Source organism: Melanotaenia boesemani, chromosome 7, assembly GCF_017639745.1.
Source record: "Melanotaenia boesemani isolate fMelBoe1 chromosome 7, fMelBoe1.pri, whole genome shotgun sequence".
Taxonomy (NCBI): Eukaryota; Metazoa; Chordata; class Actinopteri; order Atheriniformes; family Melanotaeniidae; genus Melanotaenia; species Melanotaenia boesemani.
Window position 1 is genome coordinate 11,352,964 of NC_055688.1, and position 27,394 is coordinate 11,380,357.

The 27,394-nt window shown below is 38.1% G+C and overlaps 4 protein-coding genes across 5 annotated transcripts; 1 reads left to right on the forward strand and 3 right to left on the reverse strand.

The window, feature by feature from the left end:
- Nucleotides 1-588: 588 nt before the first annotated feature.
- arl9 (ADP-ribosylation factor-like 9) lies at nt 589-5,861 on the reverse strand. The gene is made up of 4 exons (XM_041989570.1): nt 5,450-5,861; nt 4,164-4,341; nt 2,309-2,484; nt 589-1,963 (listed from the first exon to the last, which is right to left on the reverse strand). The coding sequence occupies exons 1-4, from the start codon at nt 5,666-5,668 to the stop codon at nt 1,772-1,774; spliced, it is 765 nt and encodes a 254-aa protein (XP_041845504.1). The 5' UTR covers nt 5,669-5,861; the 3' UTR covers nt 589-1,771.
- A 915-nt stretch (nt 5,862-6,776) lies between these two features.
- Nucleotides 6,777-8,514, reverse strand: LOC121642708 (snRNA-activating protein complex subunit 1-like). Its single transcript, XM_041989568.1, has one exon. It carries the CDS (start codon nt 8,443-8,445, stop codon nt 7,315-7,317), a length of 1,131 nt encoding a protein of 376 aa, XP_041845502.1. The 5' UTR covers nt 8,446-8,514; the 3' UTR covers nt 6,777-7,314.
- Nucleotides 8,515-9,282: 768 nt separating this feature from the next.
- Nucleotides 9,283-19,332, reverse strand: srp72 (signal recognition particle 72). Its single transcript, XM_041989563.1, has 19 exons — nt 19,194-19,332; nt 18,457-18,577; nt 16,940-17,060; nt 16,290-16,433; nt 16,086-16,197; nt 15,957-15,988; nt 15,346-15,470; nt 15,102-15,159; nt 14,889-15,020; nt 14,656-14,784; nt 13,872-13,944; nt 13,591-13,655; nt 13,414-13,509; nt 13,122-13,225; nt 12,782-12,859; nt 12,547-12,684; nt 12,369-12,406; nt 11,645-11,804; nt 9,283-10,319 (listed from the first exon to the last, which is right to left on the reverse strand). The coding sequence occupies exons 1-19, from the start codon at nt 19,291-19,293 to the stop codon at nt 10,136-10,138; spliced, it is 2,010 nt and encodes a 669-aa protein (XP_041845497.1). The 5' UTR covers nt 19,294-19,332; the 3' UTR covers nt 9,283-10,135.
- leprotl1 (leptin receptor overlapping transcript like 1) lies at nt 19,290-26,214 on the forward strand. 2 transcript variants are annotated; one of them, XM_041989572.1, is made up of 6 exons: nt 19,290-19,355; nt 19,523-19,589; nt 20,245-20,376; nt 20,996-21,071; nt 22,448-22,634; nt 23,242-26,214. In XM_041989572.1, the coding sequence occupies exons 3-6, from the start codon at nt 20,361-20,363 to the stop codon at nt 23,356-23,358; spliced, it is 396 nt and encodes a 131-aa protein (XP_041845506.1). In that variant the 5' UTR covers nt 19,290-19,355; nt 19,523-19,589; nt 20,245-20,360; the 3' UTR covers nt 23,359-26,214. The 2 variants fall into 2 exon arrangements, with proteins under 2 accessions (XP_041845506.1, XP_041845507.1); XM_041989573.1 differs by having other exon boundaries at nt 19,523-19,585.
- The last annotated feature ends 1,180 nt before the right edge of the window (nt 26,215-27,394 follow it).

Sequence of the window (27,394 nt, forward strand, 5' to 3'; positions counted from 1 at the left end):
ATAATAGAAAGCTCGATGTGGAAGCCTGAGAAATGATAAAATTAAATAACTTTACCTGGTTGATGGACCAAACCTGGCCTGAACACCTGCAGGAATCAATAAAAGAATTTAGACAGAAAATATCAGACCACAGAACATTTGCACACCCAGACAGGAACTGATAAATTTACCTTGTTTTCCAGGCACCATCTCACCTTTCGGTCTGATGTCCGGTTATGGTGTCACAATTATCTACTGCTGTTGCTATGAAACCACGAGCCCTTAGCAACCAAATCCACACCTGAGGACTCCTTGAAACTGGAGTCAGCGTGGTTAATCCATCCATCCTACTGACTCAAGACTTCTCACAGGGTTAACAGGAAAGTGATACAAATAGGTCATCTTAGAAGGAAGTTGCTGTAGTATTTCTGGACCATGATATAAACGCTCTTTGATGAGATGTGACTAATTGTTTAGAACCATGTTCGTATGAGGCTTTCTCCGCAATGAGGGGCAAATGTTTGCCACCAGATAACCTAGTTTTATGCCCATAAGCAGTCATGCGGTGTGCTGTCAGTGATGCAAAGAAGACTAAAAACACAAGAAATATGATTGGAAAGAGTTTATTCAAGAGCGAAAAGATTAACATAACATAAAACCTTTCATGCAGTATTAACCATGTTTTGAGAAAAAAAAAAATCACGTTTTCATTTATCTTCAACTCATTTTGCTCTTTGAAACCTTTATATTCCCAGAATGTTGTGATGGTTTTGTAAACAGTGTAATTTACTTTTGTACAACAGATTTCCTCAAATTAACGATATGTTGGTGAGACAAAATAAGCAAAAACAAAAGCAAATTCAAAAGAACAAAGCTCGTAATCCATATTTAATATAAAACAGACTCCCTTTTGAACATTTAACACAAAATACACAGCACGTGAGATAACAATGAATGAAACCTTTATTTGATAGGATCCAACACTCAAGCAGGAGTAGTTGTTATGTAGTGTTCAGATTTGTCTGATGAACAATAACATTAAGTAAAGCAGCTGCATATCACAGCAAAGAGTTGTGAAAAACAGTTGTTTAAGTTCCCTGTAGCAATCCCATTTTAAAGTTTTGATATCAAAACAATTAAACATGTAGTTCTTTGGGAAATTTGCACACTAGCGACCCCAAATGGCAAAAAGATGTTACTGTTCTTAAACTGAATGCAGGTACTCGTCATAAAATTAGAATATCATGAAAAAGTTTATTTATTTTGGTAATTCCATTCAAAAAGTGAAACTTGTATAATATAGACATTCATTCCTCACAGACTGACATATTTCAAATATTTATTTCTTTTAATATTGATGATTATAACTGATAACTAATGAAAATCCCAAATTCAATATCATAGAAAATTAGATTATTATTTAAGACCGATACAAAAAAAAGTTTTTCTAGAAATGTTGGCCAGCTGAACATTTGAAATATGTCAGTCTGTGAGGAATGAATGTCTACATTATAATAAATCAACTTTTTTACGATATTCTAATTTTAAGACGAGCACCTGTATTTAAAGCTTTAAAACACAAAATAACTTGAAATGTGTAACATTCATGGCTCCATCTGCTGCTAAAAGATGTGTTGTTAAATACAGATAAAAACACACCCTTACAGGTAAGATGTGAACCATTTGTGATAAAAAAAAAAACAGAGACAGGTCATCAACTGTACACAAATACTGTACATTAAGCAGTTTCAGCCAACCACAGGAAAGTGAGAAGTGCAATCACAATGAGAAATCATTGCCGGGTTTCACCTGTTCCCCCACAAACCATCTGGATGATAATATCCCGAGCATCCTGAACACCCGAGCTAAGCTCTGCCTGGCCTTTCTTCACATGGGTACCGATGAGTAACAGCTGGCGCTCCCCGATCTCTGACAGGGACAGCGCGTCATGGAGGTCCGTGATGCTGCAGGAACCTGGAAGATCCTAGCATCAGAAGACAAACATGTTGATGATCTACATTAGACAGGCCTCTATATCTGTGTGGCATTTGGCACAGCATCACATGTTGACATTTTGATCTCATTTTAGTTGATTTTAATTATTTTATGTAACTATTTCAAATTTTAAAGGTACTTCTGCTATTACTATGCTATTTAATTGTTTTTATTTTAATGTTATGCTACATGTTGTAGCACACTGGTCAACTTTCTTGTTTTTAAAGTGCGTTATAAATAAAGTCTCTAGTTTTAAAGCCTCCGTCTTCTTGCAGAAGCAGCCTGCAGGTTTTCTTGCTGAGATCTGTCTGAACTGGTTTTCTGTCACACCCACCTGTTTGTTGGCCAGCAGCATTAAAGGCAGGCGAGGGTGAGAAGCCAGCAGCTCGTGTAAATGCTTCTTTGCTACTGGAAACAGTTGCGGGTTGGCAGAGTCGACCACGAACACCAGCAGTAGAGCTTTGGACATGTACCTCTGCCAGTATGGCCGCAGGTCCTCTTTACCTCCAACTGACATGCAGACAGAGACAAGCAGATGAGCCACAGTTTAAATGCATCATATCTTTTGTTTATATGGTTTCTAAGGCCTTTTAATTTCACACCGGATGTAATTTGAGTCTTAAACTATATTATAAAACCAGCAAGAACTAAACATGTCACAACAAATACTAAAATCAGGGCTGAGTGAGTGGAATAAAATCTAATGAAGTATGTAGAGTAACTTCTACATGCAGGTAAGCATACAGGTAAAAGAGTAAAAAGAATCATCTGTACCATTTCTCACTTTAGCTTTATGAGAAAAACCAGTACAAGTGACAAGAAATGTCACTAAAATTCACAATTTCACACATTACAAGCCAGGGTATTTTAAAGTTTTTGTTTTTATAATATTAAATTATTTACTGATGTACTAATAAGCTTATTAAAAAGTGTTTAACAGAAAACATTTGAAAAAAGCTACTGCAAAGCATTCATATCAAGATCATGAAATTATAGTTTGTGTGAAATACAAAAAACCCAAATATGCCCTCTCCGGTGGACATGCCATTTCTTTTCACTGAATGATCCCTCTCTTTGTTTTGCTGCAACTCGCATGTTAAAAAACAACCAGACAAAAAAACAGCCTGTCGATTAGCTAAAACTAAAATATGTGACACAAATGTCACTTTCAAAAGTCTCAAACATCTTAACTCAGGTTATAAGATGCATTGTTTTGTAATAAAAAACATATTCAGTCATGTTTACGCCCTTTCTGGAGACCAAACGACAGTTTTTATCGTTTTATGTTAATCTAATAACTTTAACCTTTTTTACGTCCATTTTTAAAGTCTTGTCTCTTTTTTCCTCATCTTGGAAGTATTGAACCATTCAGTTTGTTTTTTAGCTCCTAACTGGCCATCAAGGGAAGACAAATTCTGATTTTTGAGGTAAGTTGGTGGATTCTCAGTCATAAGAGCTTGAATAAAGTCAACTGGACTTGTTTCTTGGTAGAAGCGGACCTTATTCAAGCTCTTATGATGTTTTTAAGGTGATCTATTCCCTTCTCATACTTTGTGTTGTCATTTTAGCAAAGCAGTCTTTATTTTCAACATCATAGTGCAGACTAAGGGACTAGTTCTTTATAATACAAACTAACCTCAAAATATGACTTTTTTTTTCTTTTTAAAGGAGTTCTGATAATAAAAAGTCATGCATGCATGTTTCATTTTCCATACGTTAACAGCCTTTTTACTTGCCCCCTGCACGGCTTGTGTTTCAGTTATTGTCTCACATTTTTAACCTGAATGTATTGTTACAATAAGAAAAAAGATGGCCTATAAAATGGGCTTTGGACAAATGTATGAAACGTAGTCTGGAAGCAGAAGGGACAACCATTAACGGCCATTTACGTCTTTTACAGATCTTCAAAAAGTCCAAATGAATCACGTTTTTATTGGAGCTCATTTCTTTTTAATAGGAGTCAAGCCTCTGAGTGCACATGATGTAGCGGAAAATAGCTGCAGAGATGACTTTACTAAATTAAAATGAATTAAAAATTAAATAGAAAAACATATTTCATTAAGCTCCATAGTAAAACCATAAAATGAAGAATTTGTTTATGAATTCAAAATAACTGCAATAAGAACAGTAATTTCATCTCCTGAACCCAGTGTTGTAACACTGCAGGTGCACGACGAGCTCAGACTTACTTTCTAGAAACTCGATGTTCAGGTTGTCTTTGCTGATGGAGACAGCGTTGAAGCCCTGCGTTGGCTGTGTGTCCTGCTCCAGGACGCCAGTGGACAAACAGTAAAGCAGGCTAGTCTTACCGGCTCCATCCAGACCCAGAACCAGAACCTGCCTTCCTTTTGACTCTACTGGCCGGGACTGAAACACAGACCACACCAGATTAGGGCTTAGTATTCTGGTACTTAATTATAATCATACAATCAGGTAATACATACCAGAATTATACAGTCAGAAAATAACTCAAGAGATACTTGGTGAGGTAAATTCTCTGTTATTCATGTATTTTGTCAAATTACAAACATTAAACAATCAGATTTTAAAGAAAAAAAAAGAAGAAATGTAGTTATAATTTAACTTATATCACATCTTTCCTTTTTTATTCTACCCTTCTGGTTAGCCATCTATTAAAATGAAAATTGATTATTGCATCATTCTGTTTACATGGGATGAAGATCAATGATGTCCCACTGCATGCACAATGTTTGGCAAATCAATCTTCTGATGTTCTGTGCAGATTTCCAACTCCAGGGCAAATGATGTGAATGTTTACTGGATTTAATATTTTTAGACCACGCTTACCTGTATGAAAAGTAAGGATGCGGCCTCCTCAGATTAATAACTGACATTAAAAAAGTGTAGCTGCATTATTATTATTTGACATTTTTTTATTACTTTGAGTAAAATGACTTAACCAGCACTGAATAACACTCTGTAAAACTCTTCTCTTGTTGATATAACACTCTTGGAACAGGTGTACATGGTGACCAGAAACAATATACTTTGTGACTGATCTAGTGTATGAACATCAGAAGAGAGAAATGCTCTTGGACAAATGAAATGAGCGACTTTTGATGGAGTAGATAGGTGAAACTGAAATTAAACTAAATAGTGATGGCTAACAACTTGCAATCTCCTCTCATCTGTTATGAAAAAATAAATAAATAAAATCTAAAGAACGTACACTAGAACAACCTGTTCTTTGAAAAGAACATTTTAACAAAACTCAAGTTTTCTGACTACGTTTCCCAAAATGCATCACTGCAACTCTGCAAGAACGTGCCAACACGTGTGGTGAAGTGGTAAAATTATATTTCATTAATAAACTAAGTGATTATAGACTGATAAAAAATGTCAGATAAAACAACATTCCTGAAATATTTTATCACGTCGTTTTTATAGAATAGTTTGGTTATCTGCGTCTGTTTACAGAAGCAACTGCATCGTAACATCTTTCCCGCAACTTTACCGTTGATGTTTTCGGAGCTTCAACAGCGGCCACAGCTTCTTTAGCCGGAGCCTCCTGTTGGCTTTTCTCCTTTTCCTTTGAGACACTCTTAACATTTCTTTCCGGCCGTGTAGCGCTCTTCTGCCCGGCAGAGGACACATAGCTCCAGATAAGATAAGCGGTCCCCGCCGCAACAACAACGGAGCCGCTGAGAATCCCCGCTTCCCTCAGGCCGACCATGGTGCGCAACTGCCGACTTAGCTACTCTGCTTTTGCGTTCTTTGCCAGTCTTCCTCGGACATTGTTTAAGTTTAGACGGGACTTGTGCTCTTCTTCGCCTCCTCTTACGCTACTCTTCCTCAACAAGTGGCTTAAGTGACAGGAAGCTCCGGATGAACTTCTCCACACGAAATTTCCGGCTGAATTAAGCCGTCGTGGTGATGCAGTTGTACGAACAGACCACTGGAGGGAGCCAGAGAGTGCAGTAACTGCGTAAGCTACGACCGGCAGATGTCGCCATCACTTAAATAAGCTGTAACGTAAGGCCTGTGTTTATCTTCCATGTTTTAGATGTGTTTTAGATCCTGCTCTAACACACCTAAATCAGACAAATAACTTCCACATGAAGTTCTTTGCAAGCCTGTTAAAGAGTCATTTGTTTCATTCAGGTGTGTTAAAATAGGGTTACCTCTAATACAGGGCAGTGGGTCCTGAGTACTAGGACTGAAACACTTTAGATGGTTTCCCCTTCTCCAACATACCTGAGTGAAATCAGTGGGTCATTATAAGACTTGTGCAGAGCTTTTCATTTGAGAGTGGTGTTGTAGTAGGAAAACATCAAAAATCTGCAGTACCGTAGCTTATAAGGACCACAGATGGAGATTCCTGGTCTGAAATAACTTCAATATGTTATTTAAACATATTAATATTTTAGAACACGCTGCCCAGAGTCCAGTCCTTGAGCTCTACTATCCTGCAACCCTTACAGGTGCCCCTTGAATACACATGAATCAAATAAATGGCTAGTTACCAGGCCTCTGCAGAGCTTAATGACATGCAAATGAGGAAATTCACCCATTTGATTCAAGTGTGTTGGAGAAGGGTTGCACCTAAAAGTTACAGGACAGCAGATCTTGAGGACCGGACCTAGGCACCCCTGTTGCAAAATGTATTTTTAGATGTGCATGTTATAATTTTAAAATATACATTTATTTACCTTTATGGTTTTAATTCTTAAGATATTTACTAAGTCAAAAATAAAAATTTACAAGATTTGTTTTAAAAGAAAACTCTTTAAAAAAAAAAAAAGTTTAATAATGAGGAATTCAGAGTGTTGAACAAACGGTAGTGGGAGCAATAATTTTAATGAAACCGACACCAATACACCAAAACAAGTAACCGATAAACTGTGAGGTTAGGTTCCCATGCAAGGATCCAGTTCCCTCAGAAGATTTTGAATGAGGTAAGTGTAGTTTTTATAAAGATTTTCAAAACCAAAGACATCTGGAAGCCTGAAAATTCACAGGTGTCCAATTACAAAAACAAACATCTGGATATTTGCCTGTACTTTGTGCATTCCCTCTTCCATTCCTACTGCTGAATATGAAAAGCAAGAACATTTTGTTTAAAAAGAAACATAACTGATCAGTTAGGAAGTTGACATCTTAAGTACAGATATTTAACTTTTCTCTCATTGTATTGTCATAAGGGTTCTTGCCCAGACAAACTAGCTTGAACAGAATTTAGGAGAAAGATGAAAACTTAAGAGCAATTTATTGATAAATTAATAAATACTTCCACCGAAACATTTCAGGAACCGTAACTTATTCGATCATTGGGAACATAGCCAACTAAGCTCTTGACCAAAAAGTGGAGGTAAAGATCCTCTACTCTGACAACTTGTATGGTGCAGACTGGTCTAGCCTCTTCACATTTAGCAGCCCCTCCAGCTGCTCAGGAACACTCAGAAGCCAGGCTTGGGCAGTGCTGTCTTCCTTGGTCACGCCCAGGCTCTTGTAGGTCCGGGCCCGTAGAGAAATGGGCCTCTTCTTCTTCTGAGGAACAGGAGCTTTCCAGGCCTGCTTAGCACCAGAGCTGCAGGAGTCCACCACCTCAACATGTCGGTGTCTCCTGGACTTGGACACCTCCTGATAGTTTCTGTAGCTCTTCTGCTTAATGGAGGATAGGAGCCTGGCTCTTCTGCTGCAGGATTCTTCTTCAGTTGGCTCAACATCGTCGTCGTCGTCCTCTTCTTCCTCCTCCTCATCATCTTCATCTCCAGCCTTCTTGTGTTTTTTGCTCTGTGCGGGGAAAGTCTTCTCCTGCCATGTGATGAACTCAGACATGCAATGTTTTACTTGAAGAGCTAACTCTGGGTTGACCATGTTGACTTGGGTGTTCACCTTCATGGTGCCCCCCTTCAGCTTCTCATAGTGTCTCTGGATGTCGGCCAGCTCATCCAGGAAATCTGCAGACATGAGCTCCTGGACTGCAGTTGTCCTGCCCAGGAACTCCGCAGGCAAAGGGTCATTCTTTAGGTTGTGGTGCTTCTGGAAGGTGAGAAAATGAGGCATGGCTGTGTAGTGGAAGGCTTTAGCTGCAACAAGCTTCTGGTATATATAAACCACATCATAGTGTTGCGCGTCCACAGAGTCTCTGAGAAAGGCTTGCACGTGATCCCAGTCCTTCAGAGCCAGTCTGATCCTCACCGGAGGAACGGCAAGCTGCATGTTGTAAAAACCAAACATCAGATACAAACCGCCCGTTCGGATCTGGTAGCTGTACGGTGGCAGGAAGTATTTCATGGCGGTTGCCATGGTTACCCTGCTAAATCTCTTAATTTCACCGTTGTTGGTCATGCCCAAGAAAACGTCCGAGAATCTCATGTCCCTCCAAATGGCCGAGAAGTCCTCATACCTGACAGAGTCTGTCCGCTGGAAACGGCCCAGCAGTTCCTCCACGTCTTCAGTTAGCGGGCTGTAAAAGACATCCGAATAAGCAGGTGGAACGCGAGGCATCGTATCAACGGAAACTCTACGGAAAAACTATCAGCAGTTTTTCGCGCCTTTTTGAGGCTGAACGAGGTACGGCAGCAGGTGTTGCTCATTAGTAAAGAATCGGCGAACAGCGCCCCCTAGCGATTCATCCAGCATCAGCGGGATTAACGCTAAAGAAGAGGTAGTAAAATTAGAAGATGAAGTACATCAATATACTGAAAAAAAGTATTAATTTTGCGGCGGCACTTCTCAGATAGTTTTACTTTATATCTGGGATAGGCTCCAGTTTTCCCATGACCCTGAATTGGACTGAGTGGTATAAAAAAAATGAATGGATGAAAAAAAGGACAACAAAGCAGAACCTATTTTAACTAAGGTGTTATCCTTGTATTAAAGGTGTCACTGAATCATGACAATACCATGTACATAAACATGAGCCTCTCATTGCTGAAGTGATTTCTAATTTTCACTGTGGATTTTGGGGCCAATCAGAACTAAACAAACAGAATATCCAACAAAGAAAAAAACATGCTGAATGGAAGTATACTTATTTTAAGCTCATAAAATATAAAATTTATATTGACAAAGTTAGTTGTATGTGATTCTTACAAGAAAATAGAAAACTCATTTAGTCTCCTAAAACATTTTTTTTTTTGCTTTTGAACACATTCAAATTCTGAAGTTCTTTCTGAAATTAAAATTAACTTGAATAAAACTAAATTGTAACCATGCAAAAAAATGGATCCCTCTGATTTCTTTCTGCACAAAATATTTAGTAGAAAAAGAACATTTAACTCAAACAAAAATCAGATAACAAAAATACATACATACAAAAAAACCTTAAACACTGGAGGCACATAGCTGTTCAGAATTTTATTAAGACTTAACAAAATATGACTTGTCTGGCCAAATTATTCTTCAGTCATCATGCATCTTACAGTGAAAATATTTAACTGAATTCATACAGATAGATTCAAAACTGAAACCCGCCTTCACTACAGCCCACTGAAAATAAGAGGACATTTAAATGAAAAATGGAGCAGACAGCGTGGAGTCTAACAACTTAAAGGACAATCTCCCTAAAATCCTACCTTCAAGTTCCTCTGAATAATCTGCTTTTTTAAACCATTCACATTGTTTAGTTTGAAAACTATAGTTTAAAAAAAAGTATTTAAAAATGAAGAACAGAAAATTGCTTCAATTAAGTGTCTAAATAACTGATATGATTTTAAAAATGTAATTTGAATTTTATTAGATGACATTTATAATCCATTTAGACATTTCATGAGACATTTGTTGCTGTCTTTTACATAAACTGAAAAACACATAACTGTAATATACTGATGGAAAAATACACAAGCATCACTTTTCAAATATACTGTTAAGTTAGTTCTGTAGTGTTTTTGTTCATTTGAGTCAGATTTTAAAAGGTTACAGCTAAATAAAATGATAAGCACTGTTTATATCACTTTTTACAGAGCAACAAAAAGCATATTTTAGTGGAACTGTCCTTTAAATTTCCTCCTGTATCCTTCTGTACTTCATTTGCACATAAAAAAAAACAAATCAAAAGGTGGAGAAGAGTGAAGAGTACATTTTGGTTTTGCTTGAATAAATGTCCTGAACAGGAGAAAAAAAAAACAAACAAAAAAACAAATGAATTTAAAATAAAAAGCTCCTGATTTTAGTTGAAGGTGTTCTTCCTCACAATCTACCAGCCACCTTTGCCGCCTTTCTTCTTCTTCTGTGGTACTTTTTTGCGGGTGGCTCCAGACGCTGAGGGTTTCTGCTGTCGTGGAGGAACTGCACTGGGGGCAGCGGCAGCTGCAGATGAGCCAGACGCAGACCCTGGTCTCGGGGAAGTGGGGGGGCTACTAGCGGTCTTACTGGCATCCCTGAAGAGACAGATTGAGCCAGGGTGGGATTAGATGTTTGTCACACAGTCACTTAAATCATTATTCAACTCAAACAAGTTTGAATGTGATGAGTTGAAATATTTGTGTCTCTGTAGCCAAAAAAAAGTCACCACCTGGATTGGACTATGTTCAGTAGTGAAAGTAAGAACCTTTCCACACACATGATGAGAAGGGAACTCAAGGGATTAGGACAGAACAGCTGTGTAGCTACAAGAAAACCACTGAGGCCAACTGGAGAAAAAGGCTTCAGTTTGCTAGGGAGCATAAATATCGGACTCTGGGGCAATGGAAGAGGGTCATGTGGTCTGATGAGTCCAGACTGACCCTGTTCCAGAGTGATGGGAGCATCAGGGTAAGAAGAGAGGCAGATGAAGTGATGCAGCCATCATGCCGGGTGCCTACTATAAAAGCCTGAGGGGGCAGTCTATGATCTGGGGTTGCTGCAGTTGGTCAGGTCTAGGTTCAGCAACATTATGTTTCCAAAGAATGAGGTCAGCTGATACCTGAATGTACCGAATGCCCAGATTAATGGATTTTTCTTCCCCGATGGACAGCCTTGTGGACAGCGGCGAGAATCGAGAGGGATTCGTAACAGGAGCAGGGCAAGCCCAAAAACGCAGCTACGCTCAGGAAAACAAGCCCAAAAACCCACAACACACGACTGATGTTTGCAAGTGATAATAGGCGGACTTGGCAACACTGCTGTTTTTCTCTGGCGCAGTCGTCTGCATCGCTCCTTTTGTTTTATCTAGCTGGCTTTCTTTCTCCTTCTACCGTCTTGTTACCTGCCTTTTAAACTCTCGTCCGAATGCTGTAGTGCTGCAAAGTTTTCCCCAGGAGCCTCACAGACTCAACTGGCTGAGTGTATCACGTGTATCGTATCCTTTGACATGACAAGTGCCGCTTCTCAACAGAAATGCAAATACAGGTTAAGTGTTTTCATTTTGGCTCAGGGCACTTTTCATTATTTTCTCTGAGTAACTAAAATCTAACTTTCACTGCAGACATCGTGACTTGTCTTATCAGGAAAAGCACAGATAGCTAGCTAACACTATGGCTCATTTTCATGAACTGTCCCAGTAAACCATCTTCCTCTTCAACATCTCTCTCTGCGCTGCAGCCATTCAGAGACTCCTCACTGGTTTGTTTTTCCTCAAGTTTCAGAATACTTTTAATATAAAAGATTTCTTCAGCAAACACTGAGGTTTGTTTAGCAGGGCAACAAGTCTCAGGTGATTTTCCTCCATTAGTGGAGTCGATTAGAGGACATAGCACACATGCATCTGATTGCAGTGATTACTCACAGCTCGGCTGAAGCTCCTGCTGTCGCTCCTTGTGTGCCTTTTCCAATTTGCTCCTTCTTCTTGCCCTTCTTCTTTCCTCTGTAGTAAGAGCGCTCCTTCATGGGAAGCCACCTCTCAGGGTCAGGAGTTGCTTTGGGGTCGTAGTTCTTGGGCAGTTTGCCTAAAAACAAGTTTGAGTGGGGTGAATATTCTACAATATTAAATATTTTACAGTCAAATGTCAACAAGAAAGATTCATTTAGATCAACAAATGGTTTTTATTAATGATGAAGTTAAGGATTAGCTGCATTTCCATGGAGCAATTTTTATTTGACTCAACATCCAATCAGAATAAAAATTCATCATGTAAACATCTCCGCTCATCCGACTGGTTTAAGCACGATGGGATCAGGAGGAAAAAATAACAGTGCATTCACTCTGATCGTTTCTGTGGTGTCTGTTGTTTCTGAGCATGCTTGAACCTTGTGGGGGTCAGATGATATAATGAGTTTCAGAGAAAACTTGAAAAATGGCGGCAACAAAACGGTTTGTTAGAAACTAAAAAAAAAAAAAAGTTGAGGATTATTGAGCAAAATTTAAAAAACAAACCTTAATCTTCTGATTTAGTAGGCACTGAGCGTGCCTGACTTTATCTAGCATCTATATAAACATGTCAGGTGGAATCTCTGATCCGACTGATTCCAATCTGATATTTTTGTCCATGTAAACATAGGGATTGACATACCTTTCTTTTTCTTCCTCTTCTTTTTGATTTCACTTTGACTGAAAAGAAGATTCACAAGGAAAAATGGTTGTGAATCTGCAGCTCATCCTTTTATTTTTAGATCAGTACATCTTGGTGTAAAATAAGTCAAATGTTTAGAACAGTACAAAGCTGCTGTGGAAGAGCAATAAGAACTTACCCGGGCTCTTTGGGAAGATTTTCTCCCGTGACTTTAGCAGCTTTTTTCCTGATGTATGTGGCACCATGGGAGTTCTCCAGCTCATCCACGTCCACGTTGAAAGACATGGTGTCTGCGGATGGTAGATGCTTGCTGAGGCTGCAGAGGAGCGCTAAGGATGTCAACAGGCTCTTCTATGCCAACTCTTTCAACTTTAATGTCTTCCATTTTAAGCATTCATCATGTCAAAGGATACGATTTGGCTTTATCCGTGTCCACCAGAGAATAAGCAGAGATGAGCTGTGCCAGCGTGTGGACGTCATTTGTATTTTGTCTGTGTTGGGAAAAGGTACAGATGGAAGTTTGTTTACTGTTAGGCGGCTGTTACTGCAACTCTTCCTGACAAAGTAAGACAGATTGTTGGTTTCTTGTACTGAATAAATATTGAAAATGATGAAAAAAAAAAATGGTCAAATTGTTAAAGGTACTTGTAAATATTTGTTCTAAACAGAAGCAGCAGCAGTGAGGTTTGTTTTTCTAAAACACTTCACACGTTGGATGCACTGCTCGAGTATCCTGTAGGAACGTTAACTCACTTCCACAGCTGCTCCAAATCACTAATGGCTTCTTTTTTCCGCCCGTGCTTCAGTTTGAAGTTTGCAGCTTCTCGCACAAGCGCCAAGTGTGCAGCAGATCCGGGCTGTGGAGGAGAAACGTGTTATCTGAAAGTAGCATGAAGTCGTTCATGCTCAGGTTTTGTTGACATTATTGACAATAATACGCTTAAGTGGATTTTTTTTTTTCATGAGGGGGCAAAAACAACCACATGTACTAAAAAGGTGACTCGACAGATTTTTGTTCTGTAAAAACACAACAGTGGAGACAAACCTGTTCGGATTGATAATGTTCTATTGCTTGTCTGAAAACATCAATAGCGCCATCAATGTCTTCTTCATGGGAGTACATCGTCACCAAAGCTGAAATCTGAAGAGTAACCACACAGTTTATATTTTAGACAAATAATAAAACAGAACAAAAATAATCTTCTATATTTAATCAGCTTACCATCCCTGCTTTGTGCTTGAATTCTTCAATGGACCTCAGGACATCACAAGCTTTTGTTACATGACCTGAAAACCATAAAAAGGGCATTTCACCAAAATAGAAAGCCCAAAACTTCAAGTTAAAAAGTTTAAGATGTTAATAAAATTTAAATAAATCATCAAGTTGATCTCTTAAGTGGATTAGTAATTATCTACTGTATGACTTTACAACAGGAATCTGGAACATAAAACATTTTCAAACATCATCATGACCTCACCAAGTAGAAAAGGTGAAGTCAGTACCTTGAACTAAATAGAGTTGTGCCATGGTCAGTTTGATGCGGGACGCACACTCTGGATTTTGATCAGAAAATTGCTGGAAAAAAAACAAGGAAACAAGAAAAGTGGATTGAACTAGGGGCACACAGCAGATAAAATCATCTTGGTTTTAAAGACATTTTTATTTCTTTGCATAATATACAGCGTGGTGAAGTGATCTTTACTAAATTTCCCACAATTTTAAATCTTTTTTACTAAATGCTTCCAGGTCATTGTTCATAGCATTTGTGGCAGAAGTTCGTTAACTTGTGTGAATCATCCTGACAACAAGTAGCCGTACATAGGGAGGGAACTGATAAGATTTTAGTTATATCAATGTCATTATCAGTTCTGGCTGTCAACCTGGTTCTTTATCGAGTCCCTTATCAATTCCTGACCAAATGTCTTTAAGAAGAAGAAACAAGTATCAACAAGACAGATTGTCTGACTATTTAATATCTAAAGAGAGTAAACTCAACTCCACACAAACAATGTAGAAAAAAAAATCACTCTTCAATAACATCTTCAAACTGATCTGGATGTCTTGTCAGTGAAATGTAGCCATGCTCTGGATCGCCTCTGAAGCGCACGTCTGTTGTCGAATGTCTGTTTATCTGTAGTCAGTAAGCTGGCCAGCAGCTGTCGGCACCGATAGAGAGCATTGATAAGCCCAGTGGCGCACAATTCCAGTGCTTTATAAAATTTATAACTGGTTCCCGAGTGGAACCGTGTTTGTATTCCCATCCCTAGCCGTGTGCGTCATGATTACCTGCAGAAGCTCTATGGCCCTGCTGTGCTGCTTCTCCCGGCACAGCTGGGCCACCTGGATGAGGACCGGCAGTGGGTGACCTGGATTCTGAGACTGCAGACTGGACAACAGTTTCTTGCACTGGTCGGCCTGTTCACAGACACACAGCAAAGAACCAGTTTATCACAAATCAATCATAAAACTATGGAAGATGACCGACTGCTGCATCGTCTTCCTTCACATCCGATCTCTACCTGGTTGGTGTACATGGCCAGCAGGGCTTTGTTGAAGTCGATGGCCTGCAGCTGCTTCTTCGCCAGCTTGTATTCAACTCCTTCAGCATTCGTCAGTTTCACCTTTTTCTTCGAGTCGAACACGTTTTGGTCCTGAGGGAACAGAAAGGCTGTTAATGGTGACTGACAAATAAGGCTGAAGCTTGCTGCTAGTTCAAGCAGCTTTCCTCTCACCTTGTTTATTGTGATGATATTGTTGGCCGTCACAGCCAGCAGCCCCACATCCGACGGCCTGAAATAAAATCACATGATCAGAAAATCTCATGTAATATCTATTTAATGTCTAAATAACTCAAAATGATTCAATCACTAATTCCCAAGCACAAATAAGAAAACAGACATGGTGCCATTTAAGCCTGCATCACGTCTACTTCACCTGCATTTTCATGAAGTCTGACGTGATGAAGCCTCGACTTACTTGAGCTTGATGACCTGGTTGTAGAGCTGCAGAGCCTCGTCTGTCCGACCCTGGAGCTGCATTATGTACGCCATCTGAGAGCGGATGACCGCCAGCTCCGACTCAATGTCCTCTTCAGTCACATCCTGGATGAGACAAATTTACATTGAACTGTGATTATGAGAGAAATAACTTATTGCTTTCATTGGTGTAATTTTGGCTGATTTTGAGCACATTCATTTTTCTAATAAAAAAATATGGTTAATGAAGAATAAAGTTAATGTTTTTGAACGGCCAAGTCAAACTCCTGACCTTTAACAGAAGACATTTTTTTAACAGGACTTGAGTAAAAATCTGACGTTTTAGAAATGAATACAGACAGAAATCCAGAAAATAGAACAGCTTTTAAATAGTACCGATTACTTTGTACTGATTCTGACTCTGAGGCCTCAGTACAAATGACATATGTAAAAGATGTAGGGTAAATAAAAAACTAAAGTCCTAGAAACATTTGAACAACTGCCAAATGCCTCTACTAACTTGTTGTTGTCTTATTCATTTTCAACCAAAAGGGTTGAATTTAATCATGGTATGATGTAAAAAACAAAACATTTTTAAAACAAAAAACTTACAGAATCATCTGCCAGAGAGACTCTGCAAAGCTCTGTAAAACAAAACCATTAGTTAATGTCAACATTACATTAAAAAAAAAAATGGAGAAAACATCGGCTCAATAGAAGCAACAGTGAAAACTGACACACCTTCTGCTTGTTGTAATTTATTGAAGGCTTCTGTTAGTCGTCCTTGGCCAATCAGAGCGCAGGCAGTGTTATAACAGAGCTCATATGTTGACTCAGGAAGACCCAGATCTTCCTACAGAACCAGTGCACAGAGACCTTCACTCTTCTGAATTTGGAGCATTAACTTAAAGACTGGAAACAGCACATGAACGTTGATGAGTTTACCATCTGCGTCTTCTCCCACTGACTCATAGCAGCCACCACAGCAGAAAGGTTGGTCTTCCTCTCCTCCTCATACTCATCCTGAGAGTTCCTGATCAGATCTGTGTAGACAGACTTGCACTCTTCGTAGCGCTCCAGTCTGTACAACTGGTGAAGGAGAAGAGTTTATATCAGCGAATGATCTCACATTAGAAAAACAATCAGCCACTATTACTAATCAATAAACTGAGCGAACCTGAGAGCTGCGAAAGATTTATCCTGGGTTTAAAGGATAAATCTTATAGTCTCTTCATTGTCTGAATGCCATTTAAGAGATTTTAATAACTCAAAGTAATTTAATCTCAGTTGTCTGAGTGATACAATCATACAAATTTAATATGGAGGAGGAACCGGTTATTATTATCAGGTACGGAGAGACAGGATTAGTTTACTAAGAAACCTTTTCTTTGTGGGTAAAAGAAAAGGTTAGTTTCTTTTTACTTTTATTAACTTTATAAACTACTCTATACTTTATATATAATTTAAAATAAAATTTAATCAGTAAGACACAAGCATGAATCCTCTGAGGTTACTCCATACCTAAATAGTAAATGTATGCTATATAAAAACTAAACATATAACTGCATTAGCATAATTTTGTCAAACAGCCTCACCACTTGGCCGTAAAGTTCCTTCAGCTTGTCTGTCTGTTCGGGAGCAGCTTCGATGGTCTTCAGGGAACTTTCCACTCTGTTCAGCCGGTACTCACAGTACGCCTTTTCAAATATAACCTCACTAAATGGAAAGAAAAGAAAGGAATTTATCAAAAACAAGTGAATGGCAACAAAGCTAATGTGTAAAATGTTTTAATACCAAATGTGATGATCTATATCAAACACAACAGCAAACAAAGAGTAATTTATTCAGGAGTTAATTTTTATGATAAATTGTTACTGCATGTTAAAACCTTAGTACATTAACAGCCACCCAAATCTATCCAACAATTCACTTAAGAATTTTTTTTATCATCCAAAGTACTGATATATATTATACAGCTATAAAACAGTGTTTTAACTGAAACCCCAACACTCTCCCCCACACAATACATTAGCCCATCTCTGCTTAACACTCAGGCTGGACTAAGACATGGGAGGAACCCACGCTACTGGTGCCAACAAGGTTTAGCCACTTTTAGACTTCTTTTCAGAACCTTTCAGCATCCGTTACGATCTTGTCCAAAGACATTTCGGCACATTGGACTTGCGAAGCTGGGGATTAAATTACTGACTTCCAGATTGGTAAATAACTACTGTATCTCAGAGAAGCTGCAACAGTCTTTGTTTAGTAAGCATCTTGCAAAATACTGGTGAAAGCTCTTTGAAATGCTGACCAGAACCTGAAAATGCTTGTGCTGACAGAATCATTAAAACACATTTCAATCCCAGCTCCTCTCTTCTTGGCCGCCTCCTCCATTTTACAGATGTAAAGTGCCCCTTTTCCTTTTGGTTTTAAGATATAGTGGTTATCAAGCCATCCATGTTGCTTCCAAATGCCCTGACTGAGGGTTTAAATAACAAAAGACTATTTGATCTCTAATAGTGGCACCTTATTTTTGAAAATGGATGGCTAGGGCCAGGGAGGGGAATTAGGATTTGTCCTTAAAGTGGAGATGCAACCACTTAAAAACAAAAACTCAGATGTTAGGTTAAACCTAGTATGGTACTATGCTGACCTCACAATTTGCTTGATCCATGAGCACTGTAAAGGATAAAACAGCCCATATTGTGATAGGGCTAAACCTGCATGGAGGACTTTTTGGTGCTTGCCAACCTCAGCACCAAAGGACAATGATCAACAATCAACCTATAATATAAGACACTACTCTTTATCAGCTTTGGTAAATGTGGATCTTTTTACTCAAGTAAACAAATACAAATATTTTTGTTATGTTACACCAGAACAAAAATAACTGAGGACTTTACTAACAGTCTAAAAACCTTAAAAGTGGGTTTTTAAAACTAGGTTTTATTTAAAAGTATTACTTAATTGATGTTATATGAACCAAGGTACAACTAGTGTTATCCTTTGATTTATGTAAAAATGCACCGTAGCTGCATTTAAATAGGTGGCATATAACTATAATAAAAAGTTATTGGCGTTTATAATGACCACAGGTAAATATGTCGTTTACCTGCCGAGTACTTTGGAGTGGGTGTTCATGACATTCAGCGCCTCTTTGAAGCTCCCATTCTGGATAAGGCAAACTATTTTACATTGCAGAGCCGTCACATCATCTCTGTTTTCATGTAAAACTGTGGCAGAGAAAATAAACACAACAAATATTAAAAATTCGGCAAGTAAATCGTAACAGCTATCTGAGCCAAACATACATTTAATCTAAGATAAATTTACTCTTTATTCTACCAAAAAAAAAAAAGAAATAAAAAAAAAAAAAAAATAAAAAAAAAAAAAAAAAAAAGAAAGAAAGAAAGCACGGAAACAATAGCGACATAATCAGGAGAAATTCAAACGGTTTCCAACGCCTCTGTAGCAGCTAATTTGCTAACCATAAGCTTGCAGTCGGACTTGGGACACGTCAGTAATCAGACACCGAAAGCGCAGTTTGCGACGAAATATAACTATAAAATGTTGCAAAAACTACAAAATATTACAGCTGACTCTTTTGCCTTCTTCCATTAATATACGACACTGCCAAATAGGTTGGCACACGAAGCTCTGTTGCTGTTTTTAGACTTGACAGTTGACAGCTGAACAGTAGTTAGCATAGAAACATGCTAACAGCTAGCCCTGGCTCAGAATGGCAAGCCCCTGCTAACTGGCAACGGAGGAACAGAATCGCCTGTCTCTCGTCTGGGAATCGCTCTGATTCCGTGTCTAAAGGTGGCCGTAACAGACATGAACACCTACTCTTGGTGAGAGCTTTCAAAGCTCGTGTGTAATCTACATTCTGTCCGCAGCGATTTACTTCGGTCCACAGCGAAGCTAAAGAAACACCTCCGCTCGCCATCTTCACTGAATGGACCCATGGGCAAGTGGAAGCAGAACATGTTTACTTCCGGGCTTACAATGGTAAGTATGTATTAGGTAAATTAAAAAAGAGAGACAGAATATAAAATAATTGTTTTTAATGACCAATGCGTTTTTAGATTATAATGTAAGATTTCAATTTTGGAGATGTACTTTTTTATGTATAAAATTAACGTTGCGATATGATGCATTTACATGTCAACATTCAGAATCGGAGCAAGCAGAACTGCTGCCTCCGAACCGATGGAAACCAGCAACAGAAATGCCAAGCAGTGGGTAATTAAAATTATAGTTTATCTGTATTCGCTATTGACAACACTTTTATGAAATAATTAAACTAGTAATTTATTTTTTTTATTAAACTAAATAACATTTTTAATTTAATTTAATTTAATGTTGGAGACATTTTCTGTAATGGTATATTGCTTCCTGACTTGGGGCAGTCCTCATTAAAGCTAATTTTATCACAATCAACAAATCAATCAATCTTTTTTATAAAGCACTTTTTGTACAAAACAAATAGCAATGCAAAGTGCTTTCCATTAAAACCCAACAACAACAACAAAAACCCAGCCCCCGAAGGTCAGGTCAATTTGGAAACACACCGGAAGCCAATGCAGATATTTTAAAACTGGACTAATTTGATATTTTCTCCAACACTATTAACAAACAAACAACAAAAAAAAAGTTGTAATCTAAGACACTAATTCAAAAAGTTACCAAGTTACGGGATCAGTGACTTAGTAGCTAGATACCAAGTCATAATTTTGAGATACTAAGTCATAATCCAGACAGTGTCTTACAATTTACAGTATTTAAAAATGAACACTTAGTTTTTCTCACAATTTTGTGTCAATATTGTTATTTTAACACATCAAAAATGTGTTCCATTATATTTCTGTGATAATTGGCTTATTTCCTAATTTTACAGTGGTACATGAAAGCCGCGTGGTTGGAGGTTCAGTCGGGCTCTTCAGCTGAGGAGCAGGAGGAGGGGGCACTGTTGTCATCCGTCAGGGCTGTGTGTCGAGCTTTTGTCCAGGAGAAATGGCCGGGATTAAAGGTAAGCAGAGTCCATTTCTCTGTGCCTGTACTAGAATCCTGAATTGCACCTCAGCTCGGATAATGAGTAAAATTTGCTGGAAATACCAGTAATGCAATTTAAATACCCAGCTAGCTAACGGTAACGTTAAAAATGTTAGCAGCAGGGCTAGTTTATTCGTTAGCAGAAGCTAGCTGAAAGACCACCAGTTCCTAAAAGCCGCTTCTAAATGGTGAATGTAACTAAACAGATTAAATGTTTTATGACTAGCACGCTGCAGCCATTACGGTGTATGTAATGTGTAACCACGTAGTGAATAAGTTACCAGCAGTGCTAACGTTAGCCGCACCTTAACTTGAGGAGTTACACGGTTGCTAATTGAGCTGCACGGATTAACGGTTGTTAACAAGCAACCACGCGGACTGATTGACGCTAAGAGTTGAACGAGCGCCTCTGATAGCATGACTAGCTGTTGCACGTGAAATCAACTGATTCATCACATGATATAGTCTCAGCCGTTAGGGGCCCTGTTGCCATACTGAGATCATAGATAATGGGAACACACACACACACACACACACACACACACACACACACACACACACACACACGATGCTGACCCCTTCTGCCTCTCTTGCAGCTCTCATCAGCCTTTCCTTTGGAGGGGCTATTGGCCTCATGTTCCTTATGCTTGGATGTGCCCTCCCAGTGTATGAGTGAGTACCCCCATCAGGAATGCTGCTTAGCTTGAAGCACTCTATTTCCACATCTATTCCATTTGACTTTTATTGTTTATTGCATTCTGCAATGCACTAAATGACACACTAAGTGATGTTGCAGAAAGAACGGCTGTTCTTGAGGTTTTGGGAACAACAACATTAAGAACATTGTTCTTCCTGCTATTCAGGATATTACAAAGAAACTAATACAATTTTATGATCTCTTATCCTTTCTTTGAATTCAAAATAATGGGTTATATGTAGTCACGAAGGATTTTGTACTCAAACTGGAATTGTAAATTTTTAGCAAAAGCACTTTTACCTGCCGTAATATTCATTGTTGCCGGGTGCTACAACAAAAACAATAAAAAACGTAATATGAAACTGTTAACTAAGTCAGTAAATTTGTTTCTGCAAGTCATTAAGATGTTATTAGCTGAATTGGCTTCTTGTGACCAATGTTAAATTCTGACCAACTTTTATCTTCATCTTAAATTTGATCCTTTTCAGTTTACATTTATTACACATAGTTTGTAAATGTGCTGGCTTGTCCAGCTGACAACCATAACTGTTCTTTAACTGCAGTTTATTGTTTCCCACAGATAGTTTCTCTCTTTGTTTTCTTTTTGTTTGTCAAACTTTGACATCCTGACCTTACAAAAGCTACAGATTTTTTAAACAAGCCCGCTCTGCTTAATTTGTTTTTGCAACTTTAACTTTTATATGGTATTTTTGGTGGAGAAGTAATACAGTGCACTTCCACCAGGTTTACGCTGGGGTGATGTGTGCTTTTTTGTGCCACTTTATTCACATCTTAACGTGGTTGGGAGGAGGATTTATTATGTATTTAATTTCCTCTTTGATTCCAAATACAATGACAAAATTTTAGTCAAGATAGTAGCTGTAGTTGAAGTGTTTACTGAGAACTGTCAGCATCAATTCATTTGTTATGACAGTCATCAATTAAATATGTTTATTTAAAGGCTGTGATTTTTGCTAGTCAACTTTCAACTAATGGAGCTCCTGTTTGTATGTTTTATAGATGTTAGTAGGCAAAAAGTTATGTTAAAAAAGATAAAACAAAAGACTCTGACATCTTGTGTTTGACATTTCTGATTAAACCTGAAATGTGTGTTTTGATGGTTACTTGCAGGCAATGTGTAAAGGTTCATTGTAGAAAACAAAGAAGGATTTATATTTCCACTGATTTTTTTTTTTTTAACTCAAAGACAACAAATTAGCCTCCCCCTGTGAAGTTTGTGTCTTGTAATTTTATATTTTAGTTCATTTTGATGCATCCTGCATCGTCACAGCATGTGTATTTGTGTCTCCTTCATTTGTCCTGTTTCCCTCTTTTTTTTCCCACTCTGCAGCAAATATTGGCCTTTGTTCCTCCTCTTCTTCTACATCCTCTCCCCAATCCCTTACTGCATCTCACGGAGGGTGGTTGATGACACAGACTCGGCCAGTAACGCCTGCAAAGAGCTGGCCATTTTTCTCACAACAGGCATCGTCATCTCGGCCTTCGGCCTGCCCATCGTCTTTGCGAGAGCTGAAGTAGTAAGTAACCAGGACTTATAGTGTACTTTGTGATGATGGTGAAAGGAGGTGCTTCCAGAATGGAAGGCTTATTTTATTTTTTATCTTTTGCACACAATTAAAAAATTTAAACTAGTTCTTTTGTTGTTTTGTTTTTATGTACATTAAGATAAATCAACGGACTCTAGAAATGACAGGTTTATCTTTAAATCAGTGAAGATGTTGTTAAGCTGTGAGCCTGTTTCAACCAGCATCCCATTTAGCAAATTATTGTTGCTTCCACATAGCAGTTGGTTAGATTAAATTAAGACAAGTTGATGAAGTTTAATCCGTTACGTTGAACAGTCCTCTCTTATTCAACAGTCTTCGTTTTTCAGTCAAGTCTTAAAAGCAACTTGTCTTATCTTCTAAACACTTTCTGGAAAATATCTTGGTTGAGTTAAAAGCTGATGTTTGCCCCCTAAAAGAGGCGCTATCACAGCAGAGATCAAAGTGAGTGTAATGAATATGTCTCTGCTTCAGTGAGAGGAATCGTTTCTGTACTTTTGTTCTTGACACTGTTTTTATTTTGCTCTAAATAAGCTCTGCAGCATTTGTTAGCATTAATTATTTATGTGCTTGTTTGCAGATTGCCTGGGGGGCGTGCGCACTTGTGCTAACGGGTAATGTAGTCATCTTTGGGACCATCCTGGGCTTCTTCATGGTCTTTGGATCCAACGACGACTTCAGTTGGCAGCAGTGGTAAAAAGGCCATGGGAGAGGGACCTTAGTCTGAACTGTTTTTATTAGCATTACGACTATTATTATGGTATTACTGTTTGGTTGTTGTTGTTGTTATTTATATGATGACCACCCATCCATAGACTTACACCAAACCAGTGCAATACTTTTTTTTTTTTTATTTTATTGCCTGCTTCATGTTGAACTGACAAAAGATGGAAAATGCTGACGTTCAGTTGGATTTTTTTTTTCTTTTTTTATGTTTTAAGTTTTGCTCTCTGATTTATTTGTTGTGAGTTTTCTTCATCTATGTCCCTTTTCATTTGACACGTTGTCAGCTGGTGAACAGCTGCTTGTCTCATTTAGGAAAACATCTTGAAAAGTAAAATCCAACAGGACACAGACAGATCAACTGACCTCTTTTCTTTCATAAGCAGATATTCTGAAAACTGATGTTTTTCTTTTCTTCTGGAAGATGAGCACAGATGAGAGAAAATCAATAGAAAACTGATGATAAATATGCAGGATATGAGCTCAGTTATTCTCACCACTCACCCAGAAATTTTTTTCTTGGTCTTATTGGCTTTATACAACTTCTTTTTGTAGAATTCAGCAGATATAAGTCAACTTTCACTAATGATATGTGACCATTCCTGAAGCTGTGAAACTTGGCAAGAACATGAGTGTGAAAGTGTTGCACCACCAACAAAACACATGTTAAAATGTGTTACATAACTTAACATCTTTCCATTTCTTGCCAGTCAGCAGTCCGGGATTCATTAAAACGCACTCACCATCACTCACAGATCAAATTAAACAGACTTGCTGATTTCCCAGGTGCCAGCAGGATGCAAGTGCTTATTCACCATCTTACTCTGCATCTGATAGTTCTTTCCTCACAGTATGCATGAGATTGTTTTTCTTGTAAGGTCAAGAAAGTAGGAAGCACCTAAAGCAGCCACCAGCTAAGGTAGGATTAGCTGGAGGACAGCAAGCTTGTTGGAAACTCAGCCAAGGTAATGTAAGACTCTGGCTACTTATAACCCAAGCCCAGTCAGTCATTACAGCCTTTAAGCTTTTAAATGTGACTTTTCAGCACATTAATTCCATTTCTGAAGCATGCATCAGTCATTTTCAGTATTTCCAGGATGTGAAAGAAAAAAACTGGAATATGGAATGACTGAATTAGTTAAGATGTTTTTTTTGTTTAGTTTTTTTTGTTTGAAGAAAGTTAGTTCATGCAGTGACTGGACAAGCAGGACCTGCAGTGCTGTGTTTATGTTGAACTGCATTAGTAGCTAAACATGGAATTAAGCATCTGCTGCCTTGCTGGAGCAAGGCGGTGGTGGAGTGGTACATCTTAGATGTGGTCTTGTTTTTGCTTGTTTCTAGATGCCACTGTTTCAGTATACTTTTTACCATTTATTTAAATTTTGTCTCAACATGACAAGTTAGTTTTAAGCTCAGAAGGCGCTAACCAGATTTCCAGTGGAAGTGTTCATACATATTGTCCTACAGTCTGTTTCATTTTCACTTTTTAAATGCCTTTTTTAAAATTACTTTAATATCAAACATGCATATTCATGTTATAAGAATAGTAAGATTTAGGAAAATATGGGTGGTCACTTTCCTGTATGGAGTTAGATATTCTTTATGGAGCTAGAGGCAGTTAAATAATGGTGGAGCATGACGACTGGAAACAGGGAAACGGCGCAGCTCTCTGAATAAGTACTCTTATTAATGGGTTTTATTTCATTAGTTGAATCCATGCTCTAAGTGTCTGTGCAAGGCTTCAAACTGAGCTTTGTACTTAAACTAGAATGTTTTTTTTTAGGCTTGTGTCTCTGAAAATTTCCACTGTTTCATTTTCTGTCTGATAAATTAAACAAGATACAGCTTCAGAGAAGTTGGCAGCGGGACTGACCTCAGTGCTTTGACTTTAACCAGAAATCAGCGTTTGACTGCTACGTTTCTGTTTGTAGTTGTGTGTTAATGCATATTTAATGATAATAAAAAAAATGTTCTAAACAGTCCAAAACACGAAACAGAAGTTTACTTTAACTTTATATTTAATTGATAATTATGAGGACTGGAACTGGAGAAGTGGGTTGTCTTTCTCACCAGGTGTCTTGTCTTTTTTTATTGAGTCAGTCTAACCGTTTGGCCAGTTTCCCCTTTAAATGCTAAACTTCTCAGCTCCATAAATATCTGACTCTTCCTCTAAAGTGACGATGAACAGCTGATGCTCTTTTAACCATTTCCTGCGTGAAGATAAAAACCTGAAGCAGAGAAAAAATTAGAAAACGAAATAGTTTTCCACTGATGGCCTCAGAGTTTAAGCATAAATTAATATCAACTCTGTGTCATGTTTTCAAAGCTTTTATCCCTTACTTGAAATCACCATCTGATCAAAAGAATTGATTGTATTTAAAACATTCAGAGATGGCAGCGTTTGTTACAAGCACATTTATTATTAAAGTTGCTACTGACAGAATTGTGCGTATGATGATGTTAACAGCCGACTGAAGCTATGGTGGCCTGTGAGTCTGTCTGCTTGGACGAGCACGGTAAACCTATGAGGCGTAAACATCTGTATGACACTGTATGAATTAAAAATGTCAGATGTTCTCTGTCTTTCTGTTTTGTATTCTGCTGTTAACCCCTGAGGTGACACGGTGTAATGTGTGATGAGTTTATCTCCGTTTCTGTTTTGGTTTGTTTCTCTCGCTGACAGTGGGAGGATGTTGTATTTATTTTGTAGGATGCTTTGTGTCTATGTTTAATGCCATTTTCTATTTACAACTTATTTGTTGAAGGAGCAGAGGTCAGCATGAAGGTTTTTTTCCCCCCTTTTTTATTTTTAATAAACACCATTTTTGAACATCCTCTCCTTTGAGTTAATGCTGGGCTCAGTTTTACTTTGCAAGATTGCATTTAATGGGCATTGATTTTATACAAATTCAAAAGACTTTGTTTAATGGTAAAGAGTTGTCTGGAAAATCAGCCAATACATTTTAAGCACACGTCAGTAACAGAACTGTTGGTAATACTTTTTACTTTACTTTAATTATTTTCTTAATCATTTGTTTATTTAAAAAAAAAAAAGCCAGAAATCGGTGAAAAAAAGTCTCTTTAATTCTCGAAAACCCAACGATGTTTAATCTAAAATAACGAAGAAAAGCAGCAATCTATAGAAATGAAACACTGGCATTTTGATTTAGAAAATAGCTCAAATTCTGCTCTTAAAGCGGTACTACTAAACCTTGACAGATTTCCTCACTGGAGCCCCCTAACGAAGGCTCATTGGGCATTTGTCTTGCTTCCTGTCTTTGGTCTCTCTCCAGCCCGTCACTTGAACATTGACTCTTGTTTTATCTCTTGCTATGTCACTTTCTGTCTTTTTCTTGATTCTTCTGATGTCCTCCAGGGTGAACCAGTCATGGTGCACATCCAAAATGGCTAGTTTGTTGATATCCAGTTGATGGTGTGTGATACCTTGAATTGAAACACAGCTGTCACAAGATGCCCAGGGCTGGAAAAAAAAAAGAAAAAGGTAGTGGAGTGTGTGGTTTATTATCCTCAGGATGCTGCACATTCCTGGAATGATGGTTCCTGAAACGATAGTTCCAGGAATGTGGAATGTAGATGATAAATGTCAGTGTGCTATCAAAACTAGTCAGAAGATAGTCAGTTTTATGGTCGTGTGTAGTATTTCTTTAAAAAATGTACAATTTTCTGTTGCTTGACCATATCCAGAGTGGCTTCTTTGAAGTTTGCAGTATGAGACAATTCACACCACATGTTAATCTGTGATTGTAAAAAGGAGAATTCTGATAAAGCAAGATGTATTTTACCCTTTATTTTAGCTACATCCTTCAATCCTGCAGGATGAGTTTTTATCTCTATTTATACTGTGATACTGATTATTATCCTGATAAGGCAAATGTTTTTTAAACAAAAGAAGACTTTATGTAAAAATTCCTGAATTAAAACCTAACTGAAGATGAATGCCAGTGTTTAAAAGTATGATGAAAAACTAAGAAGCAGATTTATCTTTAAGA